Source organism: Mastigoproctus giganteus, chromosome 10, assembly GCF_048544385.1.
Source record: "Mastigoproctus giganteus isolate SK-2022 chromosome 10, ASM4854438v1, whole genome shotgun sequence".
Taxonomy (NCBI): Eukaryota; Metazoa; Arthropoda; class Arachnida; order Uropygi; family Thelyphonidae; genus Mastigoproctus; species Mastigoproctus giganteus.
Window position 1 is genome coordinate 208,003,789 of NC_143584.1, and position 16,274 is coordinate 208,020,062.

The window sequence follows — 16,274 nt, forward strand, 5'->3', positions numbered from 1 at the left end:
CTCCTTCGAAGTCTATAAAGACCATAAGAACATATTTCTCAGAAGAATCCTTAATGTACTTTAAAAGAGATGTTATGGCGTCCTCTGTAGAGTGCCCCTTCTTAAATCCATGCTAATCAGCAGAACACAGATGCTTATCCTCTAACATCGCAGAAATTCTGGGAGCAAGTAACCTTTCATAAACCTTACCCATGTTCGCCAAGAGAGAAATTGGTCTGTATGCTCTCGGATCAGTCCTGGGCTTACCAGGCTTATGCAATATCTTTAGCAGTGCCATCTTCCACGGTCTTGGAAAAGTACCTTCAGTGAAACATTTATTAAACAAATTTAACATAATTTGAGGAAAGTAATCATAAAACTTAATGATTACTTGATTTTCAATTAAGTCCAAACCTGGACATTTCTTAACGTTCAATTTAGCTACTGCTGCACCCAACTCCAAACTGAAGAGTTCAGCTTCAGCGTCACCTGCTCCTGTAAACTCAGAGTTCATCCGGCGTATCTCCGTTTGTTCAGGTGAATCATCTTGAGGAAGATCATGAGGAAATAGTCTTCTAACAATCGTTTCCACAGTAGAAAACCAATACAATGTTACAACAGATGATTGAAGGTTCCACCCCGTGACACCGATGCAGCATGGATTGGCAGACACGGTCGAACACACCTGGAGTTTCTTTGGCAGCAGCACAGACGAATCTCGCCACTAGATCAGTTTCTGTCTCCACAGGCGATTCATACAAGGTAGATTTGAGGGCCCCCCACAGAAAGACATAAAGGCTCAATAAATCAGGTGAGCATGGGGGCCAGGCAACAGGTCCACCACGGCCAATCCATCGACACCCAAAATGCCTGTTCAAATGGTCACAAACACACCTTCCATAATGGGCAGGCACCCCGTCATGTTGAAACCAAATGTTGCATCTCCCATTTGCTGGAACATAGTCAAGTAACCCTGGTAGAACTTGTTCAAGAAAGATCTGATATTTAGTGGAGTTCATGTAGTATAGTAACAGGTATGGGCGACTAAGCAGTCACCGACCACACCTGCCCACACATTTATTGCGAAGCAATGTTGTGCTGCATGGGGGTGCATACCGTGTGGGTTGTCGTGGGCCCACACATGAGCATTGTTCTGATTGAATAAGCCTTCCCGAGTGAAATAAGCCTCATCCATGAACAAAACATGGGCAGGAAAATTCAAGTCTTGAACACTTTCTTGGAGAAACCACTGCACAAAAGCCACACATGCAGGATGATCTTGGGGAAGCAGTAACTGAACCCTTTGGAGATGAAAGGGGTGTAAGGAATCGTCGTGCCAGACATGCTGTACACTGCAACGAGACACTCCTAAGGCAGAGGCAACGGCACGTGTGCTGGTAGTAGGATTATTCTGGACGGCATTCAACACACTTTTTTTCATGGCAGGAGTTCGCGTCGAACGTGGTCTGCCTGCACTACTCCTGTTACCCCTAAATGACCCATAATCGCACAAATTTTGATGCACACGTGCAAACAAATGCTGGGTGTAGCAGTATGATCTGGAGATTAAAGACATGTCAAAGCAGTGGAAGCACACCTCCTCCCCACCTCCCAAAAAGGGCAAAGACCACTCCATCTGTGAAGAAGGTAATGTCTGTGTTTTAGGACAGAAAAGGGGTTATCCTGACAGATTACCTCGTGGTTCCACACTTACGGGAGAATAATACAGAAATCTTTTGAAAAAGTTACGATGCTTTGAAGGTGAAAAGGTGTGGAATGTTAACCAAAGGTGTCCATCTTCTGTCAGACAATGCACCAGCTCACAGCCATTGCCACCACGAACTTTGTTGCCCAGTGCGGCTTCGAACTACTGCAGCACCCACCCTATTCTTCTGACCTAGTACCGTCAGACTTCTTGTTTCGAGAAATGGAAAAACCATTGCATTGATGCCGCTTTGATTTGTCTTGGGAAGTCATTAGTGAAGTGAAATCGTGGTTTCAGGCAAAAAGTGCGGACTTCTATGATAAAGGCATTAAACAACTGATCTATAGATGGGAGAAATGTGTTACTATACATGGAGAATACATAGAAAGGATTAAAGTCCTATGAAGTTTCACCTTTCTAGGTAAGGATACGAACTTTTTGATATCCCCTACCTTATATAATTAGGTTTATTCAGATTCCCAAGAGAGTATTTAAGTTAGTATTAGCCATGTGAGACAGTCCCAGGATTTTGGTGCACCAACAAAAAAATAAGTAAATAAGATAAAATAAACTACCTATTCATTTCCCTATTCACATTGGTACCTATCCAGTTGACTTTTAAATTTCTCCAGGCTTTCAACCACAGATACTTATAGTAGTAACTTATTCCAATGATTAACAACTTGCTGGCTAAAAGAAAACCTCCCACAATCCAGTCTAAACCTTTTCTTCATAATTTGAATTTATGGTCCCTAGTTCTAGAATCATGAAAGTAGCTCTTCAAATGATATAAATTCAGCCACATGTCTAATTTTATTGGACTTGATGTGGCTGAATTTAATTATATTATAATTGATTGGTTAAATTTATTACACCTTATAGGTGGATGAAATTCAGGCTGACATATACTCTTGCAAGTTGCACATGGACTACTGAAAGGTCTTGTGTGGAAAGTAGTATTGTGAAAAATTTACACTCTGAGAAGCAACAGTAAAATGAAAGTGAGAAGTACCCAGTTATAATTCTAGAGGGACCATAAATTCAAATTATGGAGAAAGAGGTATAGACTGGATTATGGGAAATCTTTTAGTCAGCAAATTGTTAATTATTGTGAGTAGTTGAAATTTAAAGCCTGGGGAAATTCCAAAGTTAATTGGATAAGTACCTGTGTGACTTAGTTTATTTTTTTTATCATATTTACTTATTTTTGGTTTGTGCAGTAAAATCCTGGGGCTTTGTTTCATATGGCTAATATTAACTTAATATAAACTTAAAACATACTATAATTTAATATAAAAGGCTTACAAACTTTGTAAAAAATTAAAATCTTTGTAGAACTTTTATAACATTAAATTTATTGAAGTTTAAGACATGTACTTGAGAAATTCCTTAATGTATCTAATAAATCTCTTTTTGGATATTATATATATATAAAAAAAAATTATCTTTTACATGTTTGTTATTCGCATACCCTTCTTATATTATTTTAGGCTACTAAATCTGGTGGCTGTATAGTGCTTGTTGGATTAGGGCAGCCAGAATTGAAGTTACCAATATTAGATGGTGCTCTGAGAGAAGTGGACATAAGAGGAATTTTCCGATATGCTAACTGGTATGAAAGAGATCCTAGTTTTTATACATGTATCATTATTGCAGATAATATCACTAATCAATATAGGTCACGTGGTTATAAACTTCAAAGGATATAATGATCTAGGAAAAATTAATATTATGCCGTAAACACATGCTCTACATCCAAAATTGATATATTGCTTATGTAATAAATTCAGCATAAATCTGTAACATTGTTTACATGCCACATACCTTGCCAGTAGCAGGGTTAGAGTTAGTTGCTATGCTATAAAAGTGATTGTGAAAGTGATTCTTGCACTGCTTCTATTGGAATGAGCACAGCTTGGAAAATAAGATGCAGGATATTTCAGAGACTGCTGGGAGTCATTGGAGTACAAGTAAACACATGGGTTGTGTTAGGGTAGCTAAGAAAAAGAACAGGTGCATGTATACTTGCGTGTACACCAATGCTAGGAGTTTGAGGTATTGCTCAAAACATCAATGCTCTAATGTTTTAATGCTCTGTGTAACAAAAATAAAAATAAATTATGAATCCAGAGCACGCAGGCGTGTTTTATTATGTACGGACTATTCTTGGCCAACCAACATATATGGTCGTGAGACTCCAGAAAGATTTTATCTTCATAGCCCGTAGCAGGCAACACCTGAGGTTTGCACATAGATGCAAAGCTAACTGGATTATACCGAAAGGGTTTCGCTACAAACAACCGTTTCCTAGTGAGTGTATGGGATGTGCCTGTCGGAACTTCGGCTTCAGAACTCTACGCATATGGATCGGCTGCCTCCATCGTGACATACAACGTGCTTCAGCGAGCAAAGCAGCCCTACTTGCCGACCTTAAGGCTCTGATTCCCGATCCTATTTACACCAAGGTAATCAATACTTTATGTTGCCAGGCCGTCAGAGAATCAGATCGTTATTGTGCCCGACAGAAACGTAAGTTCAATACTTTGATTAATGAATCCCGTCAATTTCGGCGCCAGCGTAATGTATCTCACAAATTGCACGGATTTCGTATTGAACCTAAGCAGCAAGCAGTTATCTGCAGAACAAATAAACTTATTGACCCTTGGCATGACATTTGCCGTTCTTCCAAAGCACCCACCGATCACCGACATCGCCTTGGGTGTGGAAGCAAGCTTATCACGCCTCCCAGAAGATGTAGCCAATGCAATCCGCTTAAAGACTGCAGCAGTTCTACACCATGCTCGCCCCGTCTCTTCAAACCTCAGCCGTATACAGATTTCTACCCTCAAGGCACTGAAACGGGATTCGTCCATCGTCATTCTACCGGCGGACAAAGGCCGTCGTACAGTTGTAATGAACCACACTGATTACATGGTGAAAGCCTTACTGCTCTTACGAGACACTACCGTCTACAAACCCCTAACCATCAACCCCAACAAGGCTTTGGAACGATGGGAGTCAGAGGTGAATATCCTTGTCAACACTTGGCTGAAGCAAGGGAAAATCACACAGTCAACCCGTAATCACCTCCGTGCCTCCGGGTGTCAGATCCCACGGTTTTACGGCCTGCCGAAAGTGCACAAAGAAGGCACGCCACTAAGACCTATTGTATCCTGCTGTGGATCACCGACTTACGAGCTGTCTAAATTTGTCTCGAGACTTCTTTCTCCTCTAGTTGGCAAGACCACCTACACCGTCTCCAACAGTGTTGAGTTCATAGAAAGGATCCGCACTATATCCATCTCGCAAGATCAAGTCATGGCATCGTTCGATGTCGTATCACTCTTTACCTCCATCCCAGTGGAACTTGCCATCTCTTGCGCAAAACAACTCTTGGATAATGATGGAACCCTTAGTGACAGAACTAAGCTGACGCCTGATGACATTTCTGCCGCCCTCAGACTGTGCTTAACAGGGGGTGCAATCATGTTTAATGGTTCAATTTACCAGCAGATACATGGCACAGCCATGGGTTCCCCTGTCAGCTCAGTCACAGCAAACATCGTGATGGAGGAGTTAGAGGGACGTGCGTTTACACACGCACCGGATCACATCGCCTTTTGGTGTCGCTATGTAGACGATGTGTTCGTAGTGATCCCTAGAGACTCAGGTCAGCGACTCCTAACCCACCTCAACTCCCTGTCGCCCTTCATAAAATTCACGATTGAGCTGGAGTCGAACAACTCTATACCATACCTAGATACACTTGTCCGGCGCGAAGACACATGCTTGAAGACGACAGTTTATCGTAAGCCTATGTGTGCTGGCCAATTTACCAACTTCCAGTCAGCACACGCACGGGGCCACCTCCTCTCAACCGCCCGAACCTTGCTAACTCGCGCCTGGACACACTCCAGCTCTGCAGATGAAAGGCGCAAAGAGATCACCAGAGTCAAAGTAGACCTTACGAGGTGTGGCTACCCCATCGATGTCCTTAACAGGTGTGATCTACAAACACGCGACGTGACGACCAACAGCGTCGCGTCTTCCACGAGGGCATTCATCCCATACTACCCCAACCTGTCACAGCAGATCGGTAGAATCCTAAGATCGCATGGGATCAAGTGCACCCAACTCCCGGGCAAGAAACTGCATTCTCTCCTTTCCAACATAAAAACACCTGTCCCCACCCTTCTACAGAGTGGTTTGGTCTATCGCATCTCTTGCCGTGACTGCACGAGCTGCTACTTTGGAGAGACTGGACGTCGACTCGAGAAACGCCTCTCAGAACATAAAAGGGCGATCCGTTTGGCGGATGTAGAACACTCAGCTATTGCCAAGCATGTCTGGACAACCCACCACGACATCGACCCACACCGCGATGTCGTGGTTGTAGACCCACCATTACCTAAGGCGCACCTGGTTGGAATCGTTAAGTATAAAATGCTCGGATACCTCGTTGAACAGGAACAGTGGTTGTCAACTTAACCCCATCACAGAAGCAGTAATTCTGTCCATAGACAAACGCTGGCTATGTCACCACCATACGTCACAGCCACAAACATCAACAATTAACCACGTGCCTCACGCACCATCCTGGCAGTGCATCTCTATTCCAACTGCCATTCAAAGTATTTTAATCTGATGAAGGCTGCCACCCAGCCGAAAGCTAATTCATTTATCATAGTTTTAATGCTCTGTGTAACAAAAATAAAAATAAATTATGAATCCAGAACACGCAGGCGTGTTTTATTATGAAGTGAAGCTAGTCGACATCGCTGGACAGTGCAGTGTTGAGTCAATTTGGTGTGACATAAGCATTGGGAGATCAAAATTGAGAGTAGGAGTGTGCTATAGGCCTAATGACTCTGATGAGTATAATAAGAAACTGTACAGGGGAATAGAGTGGGCCAGTAAATCAGAGAGTCTTATAATGGGGGATTTTTTAATTTCCCAGATATTGACTGGAATTTATGGGTTGGTCACTCACACACTAGTAAGGCTTTTGTGGATTTATTGGATGATTGTTTTCTAAATCAGCATGTTCGGGAGGCAACTAGAGGGAGCAATACTCTTGATTTGATTATCAGTAGTGATTCTTTATGCAGGAAGGATTATTGCTTCCGGAAGGGTTATTGCTTTCGTAAAGGCGACTACAATGGTCTGAGACAGTATTTAAATTCTACATAGTGGGACCAACTGATGATGTTACCAACAGCAAACTCAAAATGGGAAGCATTCAAAGAACTTATCTTGGAAGCTACTAGGGTTTACATACCAACTAAGAAATATTGTTCAAGGTTCAGGCCTAAATGGATGTCAGATGAACTAATGAGACATATGGTAGAGAAGAAAAATGCATGGGATACATACAAATTAACACATGACACAGAAGCCTATGATAGATACAAGTTGATCTGTAACCAAGTTACAAAGGAGGTTAGGCAGGCAAAGGCAGATTACGAGAAATCTTTGGCAAGGGATGCAAATAAAAACAGCAAGGAGTTCTTTACTTATGTAAACTCTAGAAGGAAGGGGATGAATCAGATTGGTCCACTTGATATCGATGGTTCAACTGTTCATGATCTTGCTCAGGTAGCTAACAAACTAAATCAATATTTTGCATCTACATTCACACAAGAGGAGTTATTCAGGAAGGGGAATGCCACAGATGAAGTAAACACTGGCAGTGAGCTAGATGATCTTGTAATAATTGAGAGTAAAGTGGAGGAGAAATTGTTGAAGATAAATACAAGAAAGGCACCTGGGGTGGATGGGATGTATCCAGTTATATTAAAGGAGGCAGCAAAGGAAGCAAGCAATCTGTTAGCCATAATTATGAGAGCTTCCTTAGACTCAGGGGAGTTACCACAGACTGGAGATGTGCAAATGTAACCCCAATTCACAAAAGAGGATCAAAGGCTGACACAAGTAATTATAGACCTGTGAGTTTAACTTCTGTTCCAGGAAAATTAATGGAAGCACTGCAGGATCATCTTGACAAGAATTCAGTTATAGCTCAGACATAGATTTACATTTGCATGTGGGGGGGGGGGGATATGAGTACTCATGTTCAGTTTTGAGGTATGCAATAACACCTAAACTTATTTCAACCACTAGTCATCCTGCTACAAGGTTGTTTCCAATTTGTTGTTGTCCACACTTCCCCAGTTTAAATTGGAGGCTACTTGGACAATATTGCTGCAATCTTTATTAATCTTGGAAGATTGGTGTTACCTACCATGGTTATGTTAATAGAGCAGAGAAAGTGATTTTCATATTTATAGTACCATACAGTTAGTCCCACTTTGGACTTGAGCATTATGTTTGTGTACTAAGTTTTTTTTTAATCTTTCCTTTGGGCCAAAAAATGATAGAGAAAATAAATTATAGCTTGGGTAACTAAACAAATGTTAAAAATATAGCTTGGGTGTTTTTGTGTTAACAGTGCTAAAATTTATGCAGCTTAAATTATATTCGAAACAACATATCTTGATATTGAGTATTCAGCTGAATTTTAGCATAAAAAAAAAAATTGGTTTCTGATGGAAAGTTGGTGAAACTGATTAATCATTCTTGAGCAAAATTTTGTTTTTACAAATTTCATTCTTTAGAATTATTCACTCAACTAAATGCTTCCAAAAATAGTTAATCCTTTTTGCTTCAAGTCCTCTGATATTAGAAAATTTTGAATCTGGGATACTTTTGTAAAACTATGCCTAAATATTTTTGAATATAAGGCATTCAGTTCATCATTAGTTTGCATGTAAATGAGTTTAAGCTATTAAATTTCAGATGCTTCAGTCTTGAAGGTTAAAAGAGTTCTGAAACAAGCAAATATCTTTTGGAACATTCTTCAGAATCCAAAATCGTGCATGAAATGCATACTGCAACAATTGTAACTTTCGCACAAAATCTTTGAGGAAGTGTGATGCTTCTCTTGTGACATTCTTCCAACAAGGGAAATGGAACAAGGTTTCCTTCACGCAAGTGTTTAGCAAAGAGTGAGTTTCATTCGGAAAGATTTTAAATCTGAAAACATGTCACAATATAGTTTCCAAAATAGCAGTCTTGTTTTCAGATCATTCAGGTACCAAGTGATATCTGCTAGAAAGGCTAACCTCATAACTAATCTGGATCAGGTGATTTTGCATTAAACTTCCCTTTTTCTATAAGGGAAATTCAAATTTCATGGGAGAGTTCAAAGAGGTGTTGGAGTAATTTTCTCCTCTAATTAGCTGTCTACTTTCACTGTAGTAAATCTCTTTGTACTCTGACTCAATTTTTAATAAAAAAATTGTTGAAACTGGAGATGGTTTAGTGCAGATTTTCTAATTAAATTTACAGCAATATCCATAGGGGCCAGAGTATTTGAATTTGAGTACTCCATTTCAGTTTTGGTGTATGCATTAACACCTAAATTTCTCCCAGCCATGTTTTTAGAACCGTCAGTCATCCCGCTACAACATTGTTTCCAATTTATGTGAGACTATTGAGAGCTTCATTAAGTTTAAGTAGAAATAACCTTCCCAGTCATCCTACCTCTTAAGGTCTAAGACCAGCTAATTCTTCTGCAATCAAATTCTGAATCAATTCCTTGCATAAATATAAGTAACAGGACAGTGTCACATGAATCTGACATAACTGCTTTCATTTTGGTGATGACTTTTTTCCTTAAACACAAAAATGTGAAGTCACTAATGCCTTTAATTCTCCTAGTGACTGTATGGGCATGACAGGTGGGACCAGGCTTATCTAATGCAATAGGTGGCAGGTTGGTGTACCTAGCCAAGTGTACCATAGCAGGAGAGAGATGCATTGAGTCAGTTATAGCAGACAGTTCTTTGGTGTAATATCAGTGAATAAGTTGTCAAAATCTGCATGGTGAAACCACAGTGTAGGCCATATGCTGTGTTCTACAGTAATCTAAATTACAATTGCTGCATGTTTTTCAGATGAATGTCAAATGTACGTGCAGAACCTATGTTTGCCACAGGTGCGCACGCACGCACACACACACACACACACACACACACACACACACACACAGCACCCCACTACCAGCAATAAAGTTAATTTCTATGATTTGACTAATTAATATTTTCATTAATTAGACAAATTTATAACCCACTCAGGATTTAATGGTTTACTTTCATTCTTCAACAATTAAAACAATTTTCTTAAATTGCATAAAATGAAAATATAGTTGACGGTGATTTTGTTTTTTAATGTTTTTTTAACATGTTATTTCATATGAATGTCAGAGGTGTTTAATATTCGTAATAGGCATCTGCTATATTGCACATCTCTTCAAACATTAACATGTACAGTTCACTAAGATTCTTAGCAAAGCTTATTATCTTAGCAAAGATATGCTTTGCAAAGCTTATCATATATAGTTTAGCATTTCTACTTTAATTCTGCATAGAGTTAGGATTTATAATTTAATACTTGATCTATATCCAAACCTTTGCTTTGCTCCTTTAATATCTCTTGACAAAAAAGCCATTCTTAAAATTAATGTTAATTTCTTTCAATCATACTAACAAAATTTCTTATCCAAAAATAAATGTTTCTTTAGCTATCCAGCTGCTCTAGGATTATTAGCCAATGGTTCTGTCAATTTAAAGGCTTTAATAACTCATCGATTCAAGCTTGAAGATAGTATAGAAGCTTTTAAAACCTCAAAATCTGGAGCAGGAGGAGCCATCAAAGTTATTATCCACTGTGAAAAGCATTAATAAACTAAAAGGAAATAAAAGATATATACTGGAGGTTATAAGGAATATATTTTTCATATGAATCGATAAAGCATTATCATTTTATCTTACAGTTTATATGAAAGTCTACAAGAAATTTATGTGCAAAAAGGTTTTATTTTGGAGTGAAAGAAGGGATATCAAAGTATGTTAAAAAAAAAAAGTTTATTTTGTTAGTTGGAAAGAGATATTTATGTCAACATTCAGTGCAATTCTTTTGAATGCTCCTTTTCATTTTAATAAATGGAGTAACAGAGCTTAAAATAACATTAGATATAATTTCATTAGTTTCACCTTCCAGTTGAGCACAGCACATGAGAAACCATGAAATTATACCAATATATTTTTAAGAGGTTCTTGCCCAGAATTTATTTAAAATTTTCAATGCAGAAACTTGATGTGCCATAATTCCAAGAACTTATATAGCAATTAAGATTTACTTCTATATAAAATTGCAAGTATTTTTAATTGGTAAATTGTGAAAGAAAAAAAGATTTACTGCTGTTTGGAAATAATTATTCAAATAATAGAGAGACATACTGGCTATTTTAAAAAGTATTTATTTGCTTTTATAAAAATTTGTAGAATGTAAATAAACTTTATTTTGAGAAGTGTGTAAATGAAAAGAATTTTGAAAATGAAACAAAAATATAAAATCACTCAGTTTTAATCACTAAATCAACAGATTTGATTAATTGCACTGCCAAGGGATAAACTATTCAAGATTAAGCACATATAATTTATATGTCAACATATTTATACAAACATACACTACTGTACACATTTAAACATTTAAAATGGTATTTAATGCACCCACTATTTCATAAAATTTCCCAAGCCATAAGATAACGGCAACTTATTTATTATCCTCCCCCATTAATTTGTACATGATTTTATTTCCAATCAAGGTTGTTTTGTCACAACACATAATAAAATTTTATTTTTTTTACAAATAACTAGCTAAAAACTACTACAATTTTCCTCGAATATCAAGTATCCTAAAACTTGGCAAAAAATGTGCAATTGAAGATTATAATTTATTTACATCAAGTGACAAAACTACTAAAATAAGTTTTGTGCTTGTTCTGGCTTTAAGGATTCCTCAACAGAGTTATCAATGAATAGTATAAAAACATATTGCAAACACCTTGATTTGCATTGTACTTAATTTTTTTCTTCTCTTGAATTATTTAGGAGGTAGCATTATCAGTCCTCAGTATAATATAAAAAAATCTCAAAATATGCACAAAAAATGTTTATAGTATGTTTCATCAGTATAATGCAAACAGCTAGGTTTCTAAGGTGATATGTGTTTTAAAATCCAGGCTCACAATGGCAGGAACACTAAATATAAGCTAATCTTAAAATTAGCAAGGTAACTTATGTGAGGCACAGAAGTGTTTGTGTGTGTATGTGTGAAGATGTGTTATTATCATACTGATGTAACAATATACACAAGGCAGACAAGATTTGTTACACTTCAACAGTTGATGGGGTACCTCTTTTTTCTCGAGGATCAATAGCGTTCAATCTGAGACCCCATGACTGGGTTGGTTTCGAAAGTGGATGTAAACTGTTTCCAAAACTTCCAGATTTACTTTTCTTCATGATTTTACCACTGGTTATTAATCTTCCAAATCCTTCTTGGTGTGCAAAAGCATATCCAGAGCGAACTGATCGTCTACTGCTACGACGTACACTTGAAATGCGCAACTGAGGTTCTGATGGACGTGAGCGTAATCTAGCACGGCGCTGCTTAAGTCTCACACGATCTGCAAGGCTTGGATGTGTGTCCACATAATAAAACCGGATTGCAACAATTGGAACAAGCAAAATAACTAGTGTTAAGAACGTTGTGAACCAAAAATGGGCTGTACTCAGAGTCATTCGAAAGGTTCCTACATAACGGTTACCAATGAAATTGCTATTTATAAAGAAGGTCATACCAAAATAGAAAGCTGCACTTCCCCAAATTACAATGTGGTTGAAATATGTCCAGTATGCAGTATCTAAAGCAATCTGAAAAAGAAAAAAATTCACTAAAAAAATATATATAATATTTAACAATAACTGTGTTTATACAATATTTAATAGCAACACCTCCACAGAAAAATAGAAATTTTCTTTTTCCATCAAGTAATAAGTAGTGATAATACAAAGAATTAATAATTACAAAGTTATTTAGATGCACGTGCCACAAAATCCAGAAATACTGGGAAACACCAAGCTACATTAACAACTGGCTGCAATATATGTTACCAAAAGTATTTAAAAAAAAATTGGTAATCCTGATTAATTAATAACAATAATAGTGCTTCACTGTCAAGTTAAACTTCTGCCCATTTATAAATTGGGGAGGGAAGGACAGAAACTCTAAAAAACCTTGAAATCTTCCAGAATTCTGTATTAAGACTACATATCTTTCAAATGTCTTATATATGTAATACAAAATACTGACTGTACATTATCAGAACATTTCACTATCATAAGCAAACATGCAAGGTTTACAGATTATCTTTAGAAGAGAGGCTGTTATATTTTATGCACGATTATCACAAATGCATTGAGAGCTAAACATGGTCATTTTACAGAATAAGTGGCACTATATGTTTGCTGCCTATGACATAAGCATCAAGTGGTAATGTAAGTGATGTGCCATAATGCATATGAGTGGTCATTCCTAAGCTGTCAATGAACAAGGGCTGTAAAAGCACGTGTAATTAACAGCTTCTCAATATTGGCACACTGACTGAACTCTAGCTTTGCAGAAACTCTTGGTTTATTGATAGACTTTGTACACAGTTTTATTTGTTCGTGTTGAGTGTTTACGTACATGGAATCATGTTTACATACATGGAATAAACTTTACATAAAATTTGAGGTTTATTCTGATTCATAGCTCAGCCCAAAAGTACATGTTCACTTTTACCTATGAATAACAGACTTACTTTCATCAATTATTTATGAATTTTCGGAATGTTGTTTCTCAACATTACTTAAAATTATGACATATTGGATGCACTCTCTCAAATAGGCAGAAGAAAATGCATTAACCTGCTAGTAACACCAGAAATTTGAAACAAAGGAAGGGAGGGAAAAAAATTGAAGCTTTACTGTTACATTTAAATAGTTATTTATATTGCTAAAAATATGCCATAACGACTTTAATAAAAAAAAAAACAAACCAACATTCTTAGTATTAGTAATGGCCACATGGTGCAAGAAGGCCTATGGCTTATGCTGCACCAGCCAAAAAAAAAAAACCCTCTGAATAAAACAATGATAAAAAAAATAATAATTAATAAAAGAAAAGGAAATTAAACCCATCATCCTATGCGCGTCCCTCACCCGAAGGTACTATCCAGATGACCTTTGAATTTCCCCAAACGGTCAACCTCTACCACCCATGTAGGCAACTTATTCCAGTAATTTATAACTCGATGGCTAAAATAAAACTTCCTGCAGTCTAATCTAAACATTTCCCCCCGTAACTTGAATTTATGTCTCCTAGTTCTAGCATCATTTATAATCTTGAAAATTTCATCCTCATTCATTTTACTGATGCCTCTCAGAGCCTTAAACACCTCAATCAAATCTCTTTTAAGGTGTCTAGTTTTCAAACTCTGCAACTCACATATTTGAAGTCTTTCTTCATAAGGATGCCCTTTTGCTGATCTCACTAGGCGAGTTACCCATCTTTGCACCCTTTCAAGAAGCTCTATGTCTTTCTTTAGGTGCAGTCTCCATACTTGAACACAGTATTCCAAGTGTGGTCTAACAAAAGCCTTATATAATGGGATTATCACGTCCCTATCTCTACTTGCAAAAGTTCGATAGATCATCGATAGGACACCATGGGCCTTCCTTGCAACCTGTTTACAATTCTCAGAGAATTTCATGTCTGACCGTATCATAACACCAAAGTCCCTTTCCTCCAGTACTGGGTTTAGTTGAACTCCACCAAGTGAATAAGTTATTTTGGGATTACTGTTTCCCAGGTGTAACACCTTACACTTTGTTGGATTAAAGCATAGCTGGCATTTTTCTGACCATTCCTGAAGTCTATCTAGGTCTCTCTGAAGCAGCTCAGCTTGACAGTGATCATTAACTACTCTACCAGTTTTAACATCATCTGCAAATTTAGACATCACGCCCTCTGTCCCTTCATCAATGTCGTTTATGAAAATTAAAAACAACAGTGGTCCTAATACTGATCCTTGGGGAACCCCACTTCTTATATCAACCCAATCTGAGGAATAGCCATTTATCATAACCTTCTGCCTCCTACCCTGAAGCCATCCTTATAAAGCAACCGCTCATGTGGGACTGAGTCAAAAGCTTTGCTGAAATCTAAATAAACAATGTCGAAATTATTCCCTAAATCCAGCTCGTGAGTGACCCTTTCAAAATAGTGAACCAGATTTGTTAAACATGATTTTCCCTTTACAAAACCATGCTGAGTATCCTTGAGAATTTCAATTCTATCCAAATGATCCTGAATTCCACCCTTGATGATTTTCCCTACCACTGAAGTTAGATTGACATGTCGATAATTTCCCGCTTCACTCTTATGTATGGTAGATACATTGGCACTTTTCCAATCCAATGGAATCTCCCCTTTCCGTGTTGATAATTGTTGCCTGCTGACCGACTCAATACAAAAGGATAGAAAATGGAATTGGAAATAAAGTGTGCTTCTGACTTTGTTGCAAATTTTCTTAGCATTGTTAATACTCTTATTTTAAATGAAGTTTAATGTATAAATATCCTACCTGGGCGGTGACAACAAGGACAAGTATGGTTGACACTGTTGTTCCAAATAATTGGTGATCATCCAGATTTAAGCCACTGGGATCAACTGCATAGCTGAATGATCCATAAGGGATGAAAAACAAGATGAAAGATGTAACTAGACCATGGGCAACGCTTTTCAAGAATACCACTTTGTTGAAAAGCAAGTTTATGTGGCCTGGGGTATATAGTTTAGGATAGCGAACAGAATTGTCATCACTGACATCCTATGAAAATAAAAAATGGCTTATTTTAGGTAAATTATTAATAAGATTAAAAAATCTTTTTTGAACTGTAACAAAAATTTCAATTGTAATTATCTGCAACTAGGATTTATTTAAAAACAAAGTGAATACTAATTACCTTAACTTATAATTAGATCAACTCTAGATTACTACCATTTGTAAATATCAGTTTGAAAACCTTTTTGTATTAATGTAAGAATAGATACACGAGTTGCCATGATCATCTCACTGCATTAAGAAACAAACTGCCATCTTCACTGTATCTGTTGATCAATTATTAGAAATATGTCAAATACTACTGTTTTACAAAATAACATTATTAATGTAAGTTTAATAAACTTTTAAAAATTTGTGACAAACTTTTCAAAGAGCCAAAAGATCCATTCAGGTGGCAAAGCTATGTGCACATTGCATGTTTTTTGTTCTTCATATCCACAAAGAATGACAGATTGTACACTGCTACAGGGGCTACATGTGAACAGTCAAGCTAAATGCTGTTTGGAGTACAGTATATTTTAAAATTGCATGATCATTTGTGTCTAATTCTATTTGTTATTACTTATCAGCCAATCATTTCTACTTTTTTTTTTCACCTGAAAATTCACAAGGTATTAAAAGTCTATAATATTAACATATGGCAAAATTTAATAATCTGAAGTTAAATGCCCATCCGAAACTAGGGTTTACATGTAAAAATCACAAAGTAAATCAAGAACAGTTACTTAGCACATTTTGATTGAGGTGTCAGAGAAGTGAGAGCAACTTCAATGAGTCTAATCTCTGTCCACCACAACT

The 16,274-nt window shown here is 37.3% G+C and overlaps 2 protein-coding genes across 3 annotated transcripts in view; one reads left to right on the forward strand and one right to left on the reverse strand.

Annotated features, from left to right (window-relative positions):
* The window catches only part of LOC150079819 (sorbitol dehydrogenase-like), a 46,523-nt gene extending 36,031 nt beyond the window's left edge, over positions 1–10,492 (forward strand). The window contains exons 8-9 of the mRNA XM_090383784.1: positions 3,175–3,296; positions 10,266–10,492. Coding sequence (XP_090239910.1) covers positions 3,175–3,296; positions 10,266–10,425 — 282 coding nt within the window. The 3' untranslated portion in view covers positions 10,426–10,492. The remainder of the gene's footprint in view (positions 1–3,174; positions 3,297–10,265) is intronic.
* Positions 10,493–11,430: 938 nt separating this feature from the next.
* The window catches only part of LOC150079820 (phospholipid-transporting ATPase ID-like), a 194,797-nt gene continuing 189,953 nt past the window's right edge, over positions 11,431–16,274 (reverse strand). For both annotated transcript variants that reach the window (XM_090383847.1, XM_090383846.1), the window contains exons 22-23: positions 15,216–15,461; positions 11,431–12,462 (exon numbers count right to left, since the gene is read on the reverse strand). In XM_090383847.1, coding sequence (XP_090239973.1) covers positions 11,917–12,462; positions 15,216–15,461 — 792 coding nt within the window. In that variant the 3' untranslated portion in view covers positions 11,431–11,916. The remainder of the gene's footprint in view (positions 12,463–15,215; positions 15,462–16,274) is intronic.